Genomic DNA, 19,095 nt, shown 5'->3' with positions numbered 1-19,095 from the left:
GCATTCCTGTTTTCACTGACATTCACATGCAAGAAATAACAGTGGTTTCAGTTTGTCACAGGTCTGATCTGGAAATCATCTCTGCTTTTCTGTACGCTTTTGTTAGCTCTGTTAGAATCCCTTCTCCTTGATCGGCACACAGGGAGCAGTTTGATCTCTTTGCTTTGAAGTAAAAACACTGGATGCCTTATGCAAAGGTTTAATGCCTGAAGAGTTACAAACAGAACTTCTGGAAGAGAGTACGATTCCCTTCTGCGCTGTGAGCAGGGAGTGCATTTATCCTGGACATCCCATGTGGTGTAATAATTGATAGGATTCCTCTGTCTGCGGAGGGGAACTTCAGCTTAGATCGAAAGTCCCTAAGGCAGGTGGGAAACGAGCTCCTGGCTCACAGTATTTTCTTGATCAGTAAAAAGAAACCAAGTATGTTCCTGTGAATTATATGCATAAGCAGTTTTTACTTTTATACACACACACATATATATGAATATCACCCCCTCCACCCCCTGTAATTAGTAACTGCCTTCCCTGGGAAATGTTGGTTTGATCTTGCTCTTACTTTTTAACAGTGTTTTTTATAAGACTGTTTTTTTCTGAATATGGGAATCAGTTTTATCGCTATTACAGGATAATGTTGAAATACTACTTGAAAGGGTTGAAAAGGGTCTTCAGGGCAGTGTGGCAGATGGATGGAAACGCACGTCCCTGTTGCTTACAGGGGGTGTTTGCTATATTGCAGGGAAGTGTAAGTACAACAGAAGAATTGCAGGCATTGGTACCCAAGGTGTGTGTGTATCGTATCTCCTGGGCTTGACAGGTTTAAAAATTCTATGAATGTAGAACAGGAAGTGCTGTTTGTTTCTGTGTAAGTTATTTTTATCTAAAGCATCCAAATCCCTAAAGGCCAAAACAAAGCTGTTTTACTCACATTGTCCTGTACAGAAACAACAGCCTCGATGGTAATATTATTATTTATCACTGTCCAGTTCTCTGAACAAAAAAGGAAAGTAAGCCTGAGATTAAAACATAGTTTATCCTGACATCAGTCAAATCGGTGCTAAGTTAAACCACCAAGCCTGATGAATATTGAAAGCCACACGTATTTTTAGTAAAAGTTCTGGTGTTGGTCTTAGAGTTACTATAGAGTGACACTAAAATACTTAAAACTGCCACGATAGAATTCACAGGGCAAGGAGGTCTCTGTGGTAATAGTAACAGCAACAACGATAGCAATAATAACAATAATGGTGATAATAATAATTAAAAATCTGTGGTTCTTCCCCAAGCCTGTCTGAGGGAATTCTGTTCTTCTGATCCAGGACAGCACAAAACATGACTCCTGCAGGGCCCAGTCTGTGGGGAAGCTGGTGTGTGTTGTGAATATTGCCCTGCCAAGGCGGGTGATGACGAGATATGTTGCATTTGTGGCTTTACTTTTTCACTTTATTTCGAGATGGTTTTTAAAAAATAGTTTAGTAGTTTTAATCCTAGTCTCTATGATTAAAAAAAAGAAAAAGAGAAAGGTGGCCCGGGATGGCAGGCGTGATTTCGCAGTGGGGTGCATCCTGCTGGTTTGCTCTTTTGCTCAGTTTTTATGAGTGATACTTAAACAGAAGGAAGTACAAGAACAATAGAAAAGTTTTGGAAAGTATGTGACAGTGTGAGAGTAATAACATTTACATAGGGCCTTTCATCTAGAAGGAACCCAGAGGAATTTATAAACAATATTACTTTATACAGTTTATAAACAAATAAATTTGATTTGCTTCATGATGCTAAAAAAAACCCCCTCAAACAAAAAAATTTAGATAAAACAACTTCTATGAAAACTTTGTTTTCCTTGGAATAAACAATGCTTTTGCAACAACAGTATCACTTTACCCATTATTTCTTGTGTATTCCCTCTCTGTGCTCTCTGTCATGGATCTGTTTCTGGCTGCTTTGGCTTGCAAGGCTCAAGAATGTAGTTTTGTAATCTCATTCCTATACAGCGCAGTGTGTTTGGTAAGACCTAGAAAAAATTACTAATTGATCATAAGTTACATCCAGGAACTGAAAAGTAGCACAGCTTTAGTGGGTTATTGTAGCTATTTATTTAAAAATAGACTATACTGCTGCTCCATGGGTTTTTAACGTGGTAGCTGGCAAATACCTCGAATGATTAAAGGCAAATAATTTTGGTTGAAAAGAGTTACGCATTTTGGAATTTTCTCAGAAAAGCTGTTTGAAAACATTCTACACTTAAGATGGGTTAAGTCATCTTTAATGAACCTCTCCACACACCGAAACAGAAGAGGCTTTGTTTATCCAGAGGTCTGCTCTCTCAGTAAGGTTTCACTTAGTTTTGCCTTAGGATGTAGGTTGGCCTCGGAGAACTCTGCCTTGCCCAGTGTTCCTTGTGTTTGCTGACTCTATCCTATCCCAATGTCATACTCGTCACACTCAGATGCAATTTCTTCCATGGTTTGGGATTAGAGACAGAATCCTAAGAAGATTTTATAATAATCCTGCCCATACCCACATACTGTATAAACACTCACACAGAAAAGTGGCTTGAAATAAAACTGGGCAACACTAATATGCATTCCTCACAGATACAAGGTGTGGAATATCTATTAAAAAAACCACAGTAATTATGAGATTAATTCTCTAAAACTGATACCGAGAAAGGATGAGTATATATCAGTGCAGAGGAAATTAGAGAGAAAGGGGGGAAAAGAAAGCAGTGACAATTGCAGAAAAATGTTTTCCTATTAAACTGACAGGGAAAAAAGAACCACAGAAAACTTAGAAAATGGTTTTCATTAAAAAGTAAAAACAAAGTGAAGATAGAGGGGATGAAAGCCTGGCAAATATCACAAACAGATTTTTTTTTTCCCCCCCCATAACTATTAAAATAAATGTAGAGAATAAGAATAAGCACAGTATGCTGTGAAATTAAAAAACAGCTGGTAGTGTCTTAAGATAAGCATATTGGGATGTGTTTGAAGAAAAGCGATATTGTTCTGGATGCTTCTGATTTGGCTTTTTCATTCCCTTAGTTTGATTCATTTGCACATTAATTGCTAAGTTCACACATACCATTTTGCAGCGCGTTTGAGTGAGGCCTGAGAAAGAAATAGAGCTGTGAGGAGCCCTGTTCAGTTCTGAGTATGTCGACACGAACGCAGATGAGTTCCGGCTTAGCTCAGGGAAGTTGTTACTTCTGTTTGAGAGAGAAGCGTTGCCTTCCAGTGCGTGTTTAGGTCTGAATATTTCACCTGGATAAGATCATTTTTAGCTCTTCATTAATGGAGCCATTCAGGCTGTGCAGGATGAAGGACCAAGAAAAAAAATACTTCCTTACCTATGACTGCTCGCTTCTTCGGGTAAACTCTTCTTAAAATACTGGTCCTCCACTTGCGTTGTCTATCTTTTTTCTTTTTTTTTTTAAACAGGTCGTGTTGGTATGTGTTTTATTTGGTGTGTGTGCAGAGTCCCTTTGATCACCTTGTGAATGAGGAGGACACAAACATGCCTCCAGCACACTTGAAGGCATCGATTGGCCTTGTAGCAGTATCATGGATAACGGGTGCACAGCTCTCGTCCTCCCGAGGAACTGAGCTGTTGACAGCTTAGATGCCAATAGACTTTTAATTGTCTGTGGGATTCCAGAGACTGTGTGCTTGGATGCAAAGTAGCAAACTGCCAAGTTTTCCTGGGTATCGGGAATCCTGGCACTGTTTAGCCCCCAACTCTTATCCCGTACTGGGCTTTTGGGTCTATATATGTACATTCATATATGTATGTATATCTTCTTTCATGCTTTTTTAAAGAAAAAGCTGTGGAGCTTGATGAAGAGCTGCCCCTATAGCCCACATACCCCAGAGGTTCAAGTTTTAATAGTGACATGTTTTGTGATTTATTGGCTTAATCTCTGGTATAGCTGACGTGACTTTTAATGGCCATGTTCCTCCTAATGGTATTTTCCCAATGTGCTGTTTGTTTAGAAGCTAAGTGGGAGGGGAGGAATGTGTTGCTTTTTTCTCCTTGGCTGCTGGCTGTGTATTCACACTGCCATTACTGGGGTTAGAGGATGAGCGTTTTGGATACAGTTTAAGAGAAGGACCGGAGTCTTACCTTTCTGTAGGAGCATAGACCAGTGGAAAGATCCAGAGTCAAAGAGGTGGATATCTGTGTGAATTTTCAGGGATAGAGGCGGTGGTTCAGTTTACTGTGGGCGTGTGGATATGAATCTGCAAAGGGTGGCAGAGATTTCCCTAGAAGTCATTGGGGGGGAAAAAAATGTAAAATAAACATGTCGCCTCTCTGCTCACTCATTAAGCAAACATTGGTATTGCTCTTTGGAGAACGGTAAGGAACTTCTAGGATTCCTGTATCCCTCAGTAAAACCAAATATATGAAGTCAGCACAGCAACAAGTAAACTAAAACCATCCTTGAATCCAGTAAATCAAATTCTATATGCTTATTTGAGATTATGATTTTATAACTCACTTTTTAAAAAAAATAGAAAGAAACTAAGAAATTGTAACACTGAAGAATTTACCTCCAGCAAAACGGTACCGTAGATAACACTTGCATTTTGGAAATGGGAAAACCAGGGCATGGGACGTGAGGTACGGGGCTGCTGCCTGTGGAATCCTCAGCTGTCAGCCAGGTCCCTGTTCAGAGGGAGCCTGGACCCTGGTGTTGTTCATCAGTACTGCATAGGCCAGCACTGGTTGGAGTCCTTGGGCGTAGAAACTTAAGTTAACAAACTTGCACTTCAATTCAGACTTTCAAAATAGCTTTTTTTCTACTTTTCCCATTCCACAGCTTTAAAGTAGTGCAGTTCCCCTGTGCATCATTGTAAAGCACAGAGGGAGAGAGGGACTCTGAACTGAAGACCTCTTTAAACAGCCTCCAGTAGATTTTCACCTATATTTTTGTGGGTGATGGTCCCAGTAAAGCTTATTCTAAGGTCAGATGTTTTTTAGTGCTTGCTTGATTTGCTGTACTTTTGGAAGGACTTTCCCCAAGGGATCTTTTCTTGGATGACCGCTCGCTACTGTCATTAAAACTTGGAAACTTTGGTCTTCTTGACAGTTAGTTCTGCATTCTCATTATGTTCGTTCCTATTGTAAACATGCTAAAATTGCTGCTGTTGTTGCTTAGAATGGATTTTTCCTCAGTTGTTTTGAAGTTTAATAGAAATAGAAGTTAATCTTTAAGGGAGTTAGGCTTGTAACGATCGGATGGCCGAGCTTGATAGGTCACGCCATGTCTGTCGTTTCAGTTGCCCAGTAGATGATGTTCTGCTGACTCCAGCTGTTTTTTTGGAAAGCAGAAAAACAATTTGCTTTTCCTTCCCATAAAGTATAACCCTTTGTTTATCCTTGTACTGCTGCAAGTTTCCAAAATGCAGAGACTTGCAAAGAAAAGAAAGGGAGGAAATAGCTCTTTTTTTTCATATACTGTTTTTCATATTGGAGAGTAGAGTTTAGTACCGAGTTGAATTGTTGACCTCTGTGAGGTTATTGTTAGAATGGGCTGGTGTGTGTGGAGCTGTGTCTGACTGACTGACTGAGTCCAGTTCATGGAACAAACTGCGTACGGCAGGTTTGTGAAGACAGTTGTCGTTTTTCTGAGATAACTTTACACTTTGATTAATTATTGATTTGAAAAATAATACTTTCTGCACTTCTTCATTTACTTCAGTTCACTGAAGTATTTGAGAACAGCTCCCTTTCTCATGAAAGACGTTTCTTTTTGTTATAATTTGTTGAATTACTTGCCTTTCGACATTCCAGTGCATCTGTTGGCTGATGCTCCTTCTGTTTTCTACTGCAAGGATGTTACGAGGTGCTGGCAGAGTTTGGGAAACACAAGCGACTGATTCTAAAGTCACTGCTGAGATTTATATGATGAGGGCTGTCGTCTGATGGCTTTTAATGCTGTATTTTATACATGAAAGGGAATAAAAATAAATAAAGTTGGGGAGACCTGAATGTCTTTACTGACACAGGTAAGAATTGCTGAAGCAGAAGTCAGCGTTAAAACTGTGCTGATCCTGATCTATAATGTCATTGGAAAAACATGTTAGTATTTACAACCTGGGGTTGTATTTACAACCTTTTTTTGTTGTTTGTTTGCTTTGTTCCTTAAGAGGCTCTGGCTACCCACATTTTATGCTCTTCTGGAATGCAATAACAATTGTGGCATCATCTCTTCAGAATTCGTTTTCCTTCCTGAGATCAAGGCGGTGATATGGCCTTACAAAATATTCACTTGGTTTTGCTTTTCTGGCCTGAGATGGATTTAATTGGATGAATTGCTGCTTTTCTCCTTCCATTGCTTTATGACCTTTGAAATAGCTTGCTGTGATCTTTCAAGTTTTGCAATACCCTCGTTGCTCTGCTCTGAGAAGTGCAATAGAGCTGTTTATCTTAGACAGCATGAACAGTACAGCAGCTGTTTCTGCACGTGCCCCACCAAATGCCATCAAATGCGGCTTTAAGAGTTGTCAAATGTCAGTTTAAACTTACCCCTATAGTTAACACCCTCCCACACACCTCTTTTGCCGTTTTTCAAGCACTAGAAATAATGTCATTAAGTGTTTAAAAGTCTGTTGTCCTCACTAAATGTTCTGGACTAACCGTGGGGGCTGTTCAAAAAGACCCTGATCTTTGCACAAGAAGGTGGCGAATACGTTTTCTTTTTCTCGCTGTGGTTGGTAGATCAGAGTAAAGAGTCTGACACAAGAGACTTCAGGGAAATCAAAGCTTATCTACCCGTGTCTGCCTTTTTTAACAAGTTGCTTCTCTGAACGCAGTGCAGGATTTTATGCAGTAAATGGCAGTTGTTGGTTATGAAATGCTGTTTGCCTGGTCTTGGTGCTCCTGCCTGGGATACGGCATCAGCAAACTCCTTTAAATGAGACACACATGTCTGTACGTTTGTAAGTGCTTTGTTTCTTGGCCAACCAGTGAGAGAATATGAATTACTAAATTGTCTATATTAGCCTAAGAACTGATGAAAACAGAGATTAACCGTTTGCCTGATAGTCCTCTCCTTCTCCCCCTTTCTCTCCCCCGTTATGCGATATTTCTTCTTTATGTATATGTGTTGTGTACAAGAACGGCTTCAGGTCTAGTAAATGGTGTTGTGCACGTGGCTGATGGTCCCAATTTACTAAACGGTTTTGTGGCTTTGTCTGGGTGACTTCAGTATCTGAACTTTCAGACTCTTACCTCGATGAAGGATCCCACTGAAATCAGCCTGCTGGAACCGCGAGCCAGCCGTTTCCAGTGTCAGGGCTAGAGTACTAGAGTTCAGATAACTTGAGCTCTGAATACAGGCGAGGGTTACGTGTCGATGCAGAAGGAGCAGCCGTCCACTCGAAAGAGCTTATTTTGAAATGACAACAAAGGAGGGGCAATGGGACATGGGCATGGGACAGTGATAGCAACTGGGATGAGGGTCGCTGTGCTGCTTGTAACTGAAGATTACTTAATGCTTAAACATCAATGAAAAGCTTATCTAACTGCTTTAAATAATTTAAAATTCTGTATTTCAAATTTTAGTATTTCATAGTATGATATTCTTGGGCTGTTTCTCAAGGGGATTTTTTTGTTGTATTTCTTGGTTTTTAATTCAGACTTTATATAGTAAATTGCGTTTAACACGGGGCTGATTCATTCTAATCCTTGCCATGTTTTTGTAGACAGCTATTTTCAGTGGCTTTCTATTATAGCTATTTTCACCTTTTAATCCTCAGGAATAATTCATGTTCATCTTTATCTATGTGCATATATCTTTTTAATGATGATATTAAGGTCGTGAAAAGCAGGCGAACAATGGAAACTTAGTTCCTTTAAAATCAGTGTCAGTGAATTACCTCAGTGTGAAGTTTCTGCAAAAGCATTTTGAGAGGCTAAAGGCTTGTATATAGAATTATTAAAAACAAACACACACAATACACCCATTCGTACCACAGAAATCTAGTAGAATTTGAAGCAAAGCAGAACTGTTGACCAATAGAAAGATATCAATCAAGTAAAGTTAATTAAAATGTGAAGATACAGAACAATCCAGTCAAACCTAAATATTTCCCTCACCCCGCTGTATCAAAACGGCATTAAAAAAATGCAAATGTAAGGAGAAGCAAGTATTTGCACGTAATTAACTGTTCAAAATAGCTCATCTAACCACAGTCTTATCTTTGGGAACAAAAATGCAAGCATTTACTGAGTGATACTAGCAATGGAAAGGTTTTTGTTTAGTCTTTTTGTTTTCTTGGCAATAAATAAAATTCTTTGTAAGAAGTCATTAAGATATTTCTTAATGTTGCCTTTGAAAACTTTTCAGGCTGCTATCCTTGTCCTGGGCCAAACATGAATCCTATTGCTCTTGGAAGCCGTTGGCTTGCTTATGCAGAAAATAAGGTAAGGAAAGGTTCCGTTTAAAAAACCACTGCTCTCGTTCTAGATTTCATTTTAGCTTTTGTATATGTGGGGGGAGGGAAAGAAAAGAAAGTCTCTGAAAAAAGCAACATGAAAAAGACAATCTGTAAGAGGACTTGCAGAACGACGACAGGGCTAAGCTTTGACCCACGCTGCTTGGGCTGTGGTATTCGTATACGTCATATCTTTACTCTGCACTTTGGATTTGAGCTCACAAACCTGGGCCACAAAAATCTGTAAGTAGCGTAGGCAGAGAAGACAGCTATCAACATGTGTTCCCCTGGGGCCGCTCAAGAGGCCACCCGTTTTGCATCTAAACAGTTTGAAGCACTTAATGATAGACACCTCTAGGAGGTAGCAAGAGAAGATTCCCGAATTCGATTTGGGAAACTGCATCTGGACAGAGCCAGGGGGTTTGTATGAAAGAACACGGCAGTGCACTTCGTAAAGCAGGAAATAGCATGAAAACGAGCCCTTTTAAACATGGCCCAAATTGTTACGCTGCAGGGAAAAAAGAGAAAATGTTAAATTAATTTTTCTTACTGCTACAGGCAAACCAATTGTCACTGCTCTTACCCGGAGAAGTGATTGTGTATTTGAAACATGAAGTGTTTGAAAACTTTAAATTCAACTTCTAATGTCTTATTTTTATTTCAAAGCAGATGTTTTTGCTCCCTTCCACCTGTGACTGGAATGGTTGCTTCTAGAGCTGAACCAGAAATTATCAGAGGGGCGGACTTTAGAAATGTATTTGTTATAGCTTTTCGAGCACAACTGATTTTTCTCCAAATTCAAGCCTGCTTTTCCTTTAATGTCACCCCATGTGGTTCTGTAAAACTTACCCAGTCAGCTTGGGGTTTAAAAGCACTGCTGCCAAAAATAGAAGCCGCCGATCAGCCAAAGAATTATATCACAAAAGGAGCTTAAATGGCTTGTGTGTTCCCAGGTATATTTGCTGTGGATTTCCCCTTTCTCCCTAGTTTGACTGTTTTTATTTAGATGCTTAAATAGAAGCAGGAAAGGAAAGCCTGTAGAAAAAAATACTTCTTACAGCAATTTTGATTTTCTTTTAGCGAAAACAGTTAAAAAGGCAAAATGTTCTGTGTGAGAGCAACAAATATCTATAGGTTGTTGCCATTTTGTGTAGTCAGAAGCATGGATTCTATTGTTAGTGTTCAAAGGCAAAACCTGCTTTTCTAGGTTGATGGCAGGTAGAAGAATCTTGATTTATTAATTTTGAAGGAAGGCAATACAGAGTAAAGCCCACGTACATTCCTTTAATCTATTAAATGTAAAGTTTAAAGAGCTCTTTTCCTATGTCATTTCTTTGCTTGCTAGTCATAAAAAGCCACACTCAGATTCTTAGAATGTCTGATATTTAATGTTACATATACATGGCTAAAGCTTTTGATTATATTTATTTAAATATATTTGTGGTATTGCTGCCAGACCAGAAATCCCACCATTTCAAAGGTTATGAATTCTTAGTGACTACTCATCTTGCAATTGAAAACTGGAGTTGAGTATGCGACAGTCTGGGTGGCACCCAGAAGATTATAAAAAGGGGTTAAGTGTCTCAGCAGGGCTTTTTGCTCTTTGTAGGAAAAAACACACCACTGTACATGATAAATACGAGCTATGGTAATGGGTTATGGGTTTGTGCAGTTTAATAGTAGTTACTTGGTTGCTGTCTTTCTTCTCATAGCTGATCCGATGCCATCAATCCCGTGGTGGAGCCTGTGGAGACAACATTCAGTCTTACACTGCCACAGTCATTAGTGCTGCCAAAGTGAGTACATCATCTGCTGCTGGCAGAGGTTATTGTGTCAGATAATTATTAGGTTTCCCTGCTGAATTGTGCCCTGTGTCATCGCCCCCCCACTCCCATTCACAAAAGAGGACAATGCAGTAAGAAACATGTTGGCGTTGGCACCGTGCGTGTGGTCCTGATCCTGCACAGCTCGGAGCAGCCGCCGCTGCTTTGCACAAAGTATTCCTGTCCTTCTGAACTGATTTTTAAAAAATGGTATTTATTACAAACAGCTATTTGTAGCAGTGACCCCCATCACAGGAAAATCCGAATGAAGTGGATTTGTATATTGGCTGTTCTTCATAGGACAAGTTTGTGGGATTAGAAATCACCACTGTGAATATTTGTCTTTTAGCATCGTGAAAACTGTCTTTACAAGTACGTGGTGCTTTTTGGACTCAAATCACACTACCCTTATATGTTTTAATCTCTCTGAAGGATGACAGTGCAGTACTGGAGCTAATTAATTACCTGGCAGCTCTCTTTGAAGGATAGGGTTTATTAATGACTGTTTACATAGAGGGTCCATTGCCTGGCTTTCTTAGCTCATATGACTTTATGTGACTTCTCTGTTTTCAGAGAAATGTCTGGATTTTCATAGTACCAAAAGATGACCGTGGCTTGGAAACGTTAAACAAGCCAGAGACTACGCACAACTGTTGTTTTACTATCCCCCCCATGCCTGCTCCTTTCCTTCAGGACTTGCCTGCAACGTTTTGCCAAGTAATTTCTTTTCCTCTCTCACACACGCATAGACACACACACACTCACACAAAGTGAGTTTGGGCATTGTCTGGCAAACTTCGTGCTGATTACAAGCTTTCATTGTAACCACTAGCCTTTTCATTTGTGATATGCTCAACAAAACAAATCTAATAATAGGAATTAAATGACAGCACAGAACAGAAAGCTCAGCGTCACTGAAGAAAACAACACTTACAAGAACCCACAAAGAGAGACATAGGACGTGCCATCTCATGTGAACACAAAACATAAAAACAAACATACTCCATCAGTGCAGCTTTGGACACAACCTCACTGTGGCTGGAGGAGGAGAAAAATGATGGTTTTTTACATTGTTGAGAACATCTTGAATTGCTGTTCTTGTGAAGACATCTGAAATTTGCTGTACCTCTGCATACCTTCACCATCAGCAAAAAAAGAGGGGGGAATGTCCCCATACTCCTTCAATCTCACCATGATTAACAGGTTTTTTTATAGCACAGATCAGTTTGAAAAACCTGCTGGCTTAGCATGATCAGCCACGGTTATGATCAGATGTGTTAAAATCTCAGATCACTGTGCTGCCAAAGCCGAGCCTGCTCGTGACTGAAGTAGAACAAAGCTTTCCTAAATGGCATAATGATTGTCAAAGCATTCCAGTAGGCATTAAAGACTAAGCATTATTCTGTTTAATTTTTTTTTTGACAGACTAAAGATATCTAAAAAAGGAGGACATCTTTTATAGCCCCTACCTGCAAAGTGGATAACTAGGATTTAAAGCCAGTAAGGACCAAGGTGATGACCTTGCCTGCTGGGTGGTACTAGCCAAGGATCGTGGTCCCCAAACGCCCACATGAAACTGAACGTATGCAAACACTGACGTAGTGATTTTGCATCATGTGAATAGACACTGGGGTTAAAATGTGTTTATAATCCTGGGAAAGAACAGATTGGTAGCCTCTGTGCAGAGATAAAGGAGTAGTGGAAGTTAGGAAAACAGATGATCTGAGGGCACAATCTGTACACTACTCTGTCTTTTGAGCAGCACATTGCTTTTGCTCTCAACTGGCTGCTAGTTGTTACTAATAGTCAAGATTAATACTAACAATTTTAAATATTTGCACAGTTTGGCTCTTGAGTATATCCAGCCTTACTGTATTAATTTGTTATTCATGTCTGAGTGTGCAACACTGCATCTGAAACATTTAATTTATTACCGATTTCACTGAATCTTGGCTTACTGTCTATCCAGTTTTCATCTCTGATAAATGCAGACTTTTTTGTTGGCAAATGTATTCTCCACATGTCTGTTGCTCTTCATCCATCTCATTACCTCGCCGTCAACTTTACTCCTTGCTTAAGTCTTAATTTATAAACATCTGCTGTTGTATCTTGTCAGTCTGCAGTGGTTTGTGATCAATTTGCTTTGCTCAGCAGAGGTATTTGGTTTGGGAAAGTGGGTGTCCTTTTCTGTTCCCTAAACTGCTGCTTTTGGTTCAGAAGTGGTTCCATGGAAGTTCTTGTTCTATCAGATTATCTTGGGTTACAGCCTTTTCTCTGTTTGGCTTCCAGTTCCTTACTGAAGGAAGGGAAAGGACCTTCATACAAAAGGAGGAAGATAAAGCTGTGAGCAAGGAGTAATTTCAGCAGGGTCACTTTTGGGAATTACTTCTCGGGTCCTCCGTAGAGGGTCTCGGTGGCAGTACAGCTACTTACTTTAATGGTATTCCCTTTGAGAAATGTTCTCAGTATCCTGGTAGTGAACAGTGGGTTTGTCCTCAGTGTGATGTTCTGCTGTGGACTGGATATAGCAAATACATTTGCTCCATAATCAAGTAACGTAGGAGTGAGAAGCTGCCTTGGTAACGAAGGTCGAAGAGTACCGAGGTCAAAACTGTGTCGTGCTGCAGTGTGATGTTTGCTAGTGCCAAAACTCCTGTTATTCTCAAACATTATGAAGAATTCCTTTATGTCATCTTCCTATTTGACTTTATAATTTCTAGAAGGATTTTATTTTGAACATTGAACTTTTTCCTGTTTCTCTCCAGATGCATCTTGCAAGAGCATCATTTTGTGCTGCTGCTGGACATACACATGCATTTTTCCCAGCTCAATCTCTTAGTTTCATTTGCCCACATTTGTTTGGTGGCTTTCTCTCCGTGTTCTAAAAAGCTCTGATAATTGCTGTGATTTGACCAAGCAGAAAATTTCTGGAAGTAAAAAAAAAAGTCAGGATTCCAATTTAGGTTAATGTTTAGCAAAGATAGAATTAGATGCGTTTGGAAAAATGAAAACACTGTTCGTTATGGGATGAAGACTCTTTCCATTCTAGTTAAACAAATGCAGTAGGATGGTGTAGAGTATCTTTCAGAACACACCCCATTATTACTTAACAGTGTTAGCGATGAGAGAAGATTCAAGTATTTGGCTTGAGATAATCTTCCAACTGTGGAATTGTTATAATTATCCATATTTATCCATTTTGGATGCACCAAGGAAGGAGTATTAGGAAAAGACATTCTTAGGTCTCTGTGGACAAAGTGGCCGTGGTGATGAAGATGGATTTTAATGGGTTTCTTTCCTCTCCTACCTCGTTTCAGAATATGCAGCAGGAGCAGGAGAAGGAACCATCTTTGAGAAGCGTCTTGATAAACGTTTAGTTTGACCTTGAATCTATAGTTGACTGTATGTTCATTTTGTTCAAACTAACCATGAGGCCGTCGGGTTGTTGATTACTAAGGCGTATCTCCTTTGATCCCTCTTTCTATAGGTTTTGTTTATTTGTTTACGTACGAAATGTAAAACTTTTATTATTAGAAGCAGGAGCAATATGTTGTTTTGTCACTAAAAGGATGTAAGACCTTTGTTGGAACAAACCAGCCTAACAGGCACTGAATGAAGCATTTGAATTTTCTCATCTGATTAAGGTTCTACTTATTTTTCAGTTAAATGAGGTATGAGGCATAAATGTAATTAAATGTTTGTCTGTCTTTATATTTGAATGAATGTGAAGAGCCTTATTTTAAAGTGGAAATGGTACACGTGAGCATACAAATAATATGTGTGTTTGCACAATGCTTCATGGCTTACAAAAGGAACTGAATCCTGTGTTTTATTCTTTCTTGTAAAGAAAATTTCCCTGAGTATGCACTGGCACGTTCCCATCAGTGACAGAGGAACTGGGACAGTGCAAACTTTAACCTGTTTCATTTAAAATGTATTTGGTCTGTCAAATGTCTAGCATCAAATTATAAACCAAGTTCTTCTCACCTCATAACTTCCTTAGTTGATTCTTTCTCTGTATCTTTTAATCCTGTAGTGGTAAAGTGATTTAGCAAAGGCTGCATCTGTTTTCTCTTGTTACCTGATAACTTCTTAATGAGTACTAACAGCTTACGTGAGAGCAAGGTCATTAACGCTAATGGATGGAGGGGACAGCTGATATGGCATGGGAAAGGTTAAAGATTACCAGAGAAGTTTTTGCAAATATACACATAGCACAAAGAAGTAAGTGCCGTAATGGTTTTGCGCTGATATTTCTGAGCTAATGGCCTCGGCCACATCTCTGTACACCTATTCCTTCTCAGTAGTCCTGCAGTCCCAGTCTGTTCTAACACGTAAGGGTAATTCACTCTACGAGATAAGCATGTTAATTTTTTCTAGAGAGCTGTGCATTTATACGTGGCACTTTGTCATCCAGTTTCTCTAGTCAGAGTATTAAAGATATTTCCTAAAACAGGTCGATTACAATTCTTGCTCTTCTAACTTGCAGAGGTATTTTGCCATTTAGTACTTCTGTACTGCTTTCTCCTTCCTGCTGTAGAAACGACCGGTGCGTTTTGTACAGTTTAAACTGCTGGCCTGAAAATCGCCTTGTCAGTTTTTAAGGCAAGTGTCTGTTGAAGGGCATTCTTGTGATGGCGTTGGGTCTGGTTTAGCTCTGTTCCTCAGCTATCGTTATCTGCTTTATGTTACGTTTTTCAGTCTTCTGAATTTGCCACCCTTAAAATACGTTTCATTCTCACTTGTTGTATCTGCGTATAAAAAGAAATAATAAGAAACAAATGGCAGGATATTACTAAAGACTTTAAACCTCAAAGACATTCCTACGATAGAGGCACGGCTCGATTTTGAGCGGTAGTATCTCCATTAGCATTAATGGGGTAAGTACATCAGCTGAGGCATCTCAGAGGTTAATCAGGCTTCCTGGCGAGATGTTGCCATCAATACAGTGTGGCGCCTAATTCTGTTGGCCCTTCAGAGGTTTTCCTGACAACACACTAACAGACTTTGTGTAAGTCGTTTCCCATGAATTATTAAAACAAACGTTTGGCTGCTAATTGATGAACACTAATGTGTTTTCTAATCACTGCAGTTTGAGATTTTAGCACTAAACAAAGCAGTTGCAATTGATTTGTGGCTGCTTCTTGGTTTCAGCCTGTGATCTGTACATTTTTTTCGTTTTCAATTTAGCAGACAGCTTAGCTTGTCCTTTTAGTTAAGAATTGGCTTGTTATAGTGTCAGTCCATTCTGATCTCTTTTGCTATTTCTTATTTATATTGCATAATAAATCTGCTCAACTCTTTAGAGGCAAATAAGGCACAGTCCTTGATTCAAGGAGAAAATGTTTAAAGTTCTAGTTTGGGTTGTTTTTCTTAAACCTACCTCCCTCCTACTGTGTGTACTCTCCCGCTTTCTCCACATAAAATAGAACAGCATGAAAACAATCTTCAGCGTCTTTGGATGATAAAAGCTGGTGCAGTGAATGTGTTTTCAGAGCCTTGTCTGGAAAACACGCAGGCTCTGGAAAGTCACGTTGTTTGTGATGGGGTTTGTGTGTGCATTGTACAGAGTTGTCCTCTCCAGTACCTTGAGGATGGTGATTTTAATTTTGCTGGGTTTGAGTCCCGTGTTCAGTTCTAATGCTGCAGAAGGCGTAATTGCTGAGAACAAATGAGTGTGTCAGTCCCATCTGTCAAAGGGCAAACTCCTTGTCTCTTGCAGCTGTGGAGAAGACATAACTGTTGCAGCATTAACCGTGAAGTGTTTTTCTGTGTGCCCTCCACACGCACTCATCATGGCCTCATCATTTGATTCTTCCAACTCGCTGTGCCCTGGGCCTCTTGGAATAAGTAAATAATCAAGTCAAAGAAAAAAAAGCTGTAACATTTAGATGACATTATTTTTTTTTTCAAGAGAATTAATTCTTAAATGTGAATGCTTCAAACTGATGGGATGCTACGTTTTTTCAAGCTAACTTCTGTTACATACGGCCTTTTGGAGCTGATGTATCACTTCCAGATACATTTGCTTTGGGTGCTTCTGGTGTTGAGAAAAAATTCAAGATAGATCCACGAAACAGCCCTGAACATTTATTGGTTCTCTTTCTTTTTATAGACGATAAAGACTGGACTTACAATGGTTGGAAAAGTAGTTACACAGCTGACAGGGACGCTGCCTTCAGGAGCAACTGAAGAAGAAATTTTAGCTCATAGCAACATTCGACGAAGTCCGCTGGTGCCTGGAATCATCACGATCATTGATACCGAGACCGTTGCAGAAGGGCAGGTAATACACTGCTCACAGAAACAGTGTGCATTCGTTTTCACAAAAACCTCAGGAAAATGTATTTTAAGCTTTTGGAAATGAAAAATAGGTGAGATTTTTGCCTGGTCAGAAAGTTTTACAGACATGTGCAGCTGTGATAAAGTCCTGTTTGGGACTGAAATTAAGCCAAAATATATATTGTCTTTAGGACTTATTTATGTGACACTTTGACAACATCAAGTGTGAAGTGTCACATTTTGTCTCTCTAACACTTGTTCATAATTGACATTGATTTATACTGATCAGTTGAAATGTGTATGTAGTCTGATTATATTTATTAATATATAATGTGGCTGGAAAATGTGATTGTCTAGAAGTACAGTGAATTGTTGAATTCCAGTTTAAAAAAAGATGATGAGTGAAGTTGGATGTTAAGTATAAAAGTTTAATATTTTGACATCAATTTCAAAACTAAAATGTAATCAAGCACGGTGCTGTTCTGCGAGTCGTAAGCGCTGTTTTACTAATACCATGCAGTACCATGTCAGGCAAAAGGATTTCTTGAAAAATCCGTACCATTATCATACAGACCTTAAATAGGTGTGTTTTACTCTTTGTGACAGAAGATGTCCATCTCTGCTTGTTTCTACCAGTCATTTCAGTTTTAAGTATTTATGTGTGGGACTCTCATACACTTCATTATTCTGTAACTATTCTGTCAATTTTTTTTCCTAATGCTCACATTTATTGTATTTAAAAGAGAAAAAACAATTTCTTTTGACTTGTCTCCCCCGATCTTTATGATGCTTATTGCAGGTAAGTTAGTAAGGTATTAGTGACAAATCGGTTGTTGAGTTAGGTTCTTTTCTTACCTCACAGGAAAATGAAACATTTACTTGAAAACAAATGAAACAAACAGAAACGCAGTATGCTGAGCTGTGTTTGTTCCTGAGAATTAGTTTTGGAAATACTTAGCCAAGTCATGTTACATTAGAAGGGGATTGTTCATGTTAACATTATAGGCCTTTTCTTGCAAAATTACGGTAAAAAAAAGAAATAAAATAAGAGAATGGAAAAATAATTTATTTTACTGAAGATCTTAGAGTCAGGTCTTAAAATAAGTCTGACTGTTGGAGTTTGGTTTTTCTCCTGGAAAAAAAGGGGTTTATACTGCCAAAAAAAAAAGGGGGGAGAAAAATTTTGCTTCATAAATTTCTCATGAAGCCTTGTTTAATGCAGTCATTATTTCTGATGGTCATTGTCTGTGCTTTGATTCTTCTGCATAGGCCTGGGGGAAAAAAATGATAAATCTTGGGGTTTTAATTCTTGTTCTGTATGATTTAGAGGTTTTATGAACTTGTCCTCTGACCTTAACAATAGTAGGGAGCTATCAAGACTAAAGGGCACTATGGAAGAGTAGTTGTAAAAATGATAACGCTTGCCTTGTCCAAATACTGCCGCTGGAACATAAATAAGCCATCAGTTTTGGTAAAATAGTTTTTGTCTTGGATCCCTAGGGAAGGAGTCTCTAAGATAGATATCCTAATTTTATGTCCTGCATTCATCTTTTTGTGAACTGAAGTTTTAAAATGCTGTTAAATTAATAATTTATTTTCAGTGCCAAGACTCGCTTTCATAATTAACAGTATTTTTTCCCCAGGAAAAACAGAATAATCCTTCTTTTGCATTGCTGGATTTTCATGGTGCAGAAGACTTTTCAACAATCTTTTCTTACTGAAATGTGAATCTAACAAAAAGAAGGTAGATTACAAATAAATACACTTTGTACATGGTCTAAATAAGGAACCTTCTACTGTGCAGAGTATTGTGTCTGCTCACAGTGCCCCCGAGTTCTGCTCCATCACTCTGGCTGTATTTCCACTGCTGGCTGGAAACGCAGGTTTTCGAGCAGGGAGCTTCATCTGAACGTGGCAGATTCTGCTATTGGCAGTTGTGTGAATTCCCTTGTCCTGGGAGCCTGGCAGGGCTCCTGGGCTGGTGTGCTCAAGGTGACGTGCTAGTTCAGCTGGCACATGTTTGTGCTGGCTGGGTAGGACTAGCTGGGATTTACAGCGTGATGGAGTGAAGCTTGACATCAGGAAAGCGTTTTACCAAGTCTGACCTTTAAAGGTTGTGAATAATCTCACTGAACTAAATGTGTTTGCTCATGTATTTCAGCATGAACTTGTGGTTACGCATCATGATGTTTGAAATCTGTGTGGCTGACTGAGCTGCACTGATTCATCCTCATTGTCTTAACTTCTGATGTTATTTTACTCCTCTCAGGTGAATCGGTTTGCTGGTAACAGTCATGCAAACTACCATTATTTCCGATGCTTTGGTTGAAATAGAAGGGGGGATTGAGCAGATTGGCTGTCGCAGGGTGCAGCCTCACCTCTGTGTCAGGGGAAGGCATTGCTGTACGTTGGCATAGCGATGCCTTGGGTCAGTTAGTCGCTGTTTTCTTGGCGCTGTGTGGCAGTGATTTTTCTGAAGTTACTGGTTTGCTGTCCCAGTTTTCAGATTCCAGGTGGGAAATGAGAGGTAGGGTTGGGCACAAAGAAACCCTCAG

The 19,095-nt window shown here is 39.3% G+C and overlaps 1 protein-coding gene across 1 annotated transcript in view; it reads left to right on the top strand.

Annotated features, from left to right (window-relative positions):
• BCAS3 (breast carcinoma amplified sequence 3) overlaps window positions 1-19,095 on the top strand; it is a 110,507-nt gene that overhangs the window by 52,948 nt on the left and 38,464 nt on the right. The window contains exons 9-11 of the mRNA XM_010137607.1: window positions 8,348-8,424; window positions 10,148-10,231; window positions 16,374-16,544. Of these exons, the coding sequence (XP_010135909.1) occupies window positions 8,348-8,424; window positions 10,148-10,231; window positions 16,374-16,544 (332 nt within the window). The remainder of the gene's footprint in view (window positions 1-8,347; window positions 8,425-10,147; window positions 10,232-16,373; window positions 16,545-19,095) is intronic.

This window comes from Buceros rhinoceros, unplaced genomic scaffold (assembly GCF_000710305.1).
Source record: "Buceros rhinoceros silvestris isolate BGI_N320 unplaced genomic scaffold, ASM71030v1 scaffold15266, whole genome shotgun sequence".
Classification (NCBI taxonomy): domain Eukaryota; kingdom Metazoa; phylum Chordata; class Aves; order Bucerotiformes; family Bucerotidae; genus Buceros; species Buceros rhinoceros.
The sequence above is the reverse complement of the archived record's forward strand: the minus strand, read 5'-3'. Positions and strand labels throughout refer to the sequence as shown.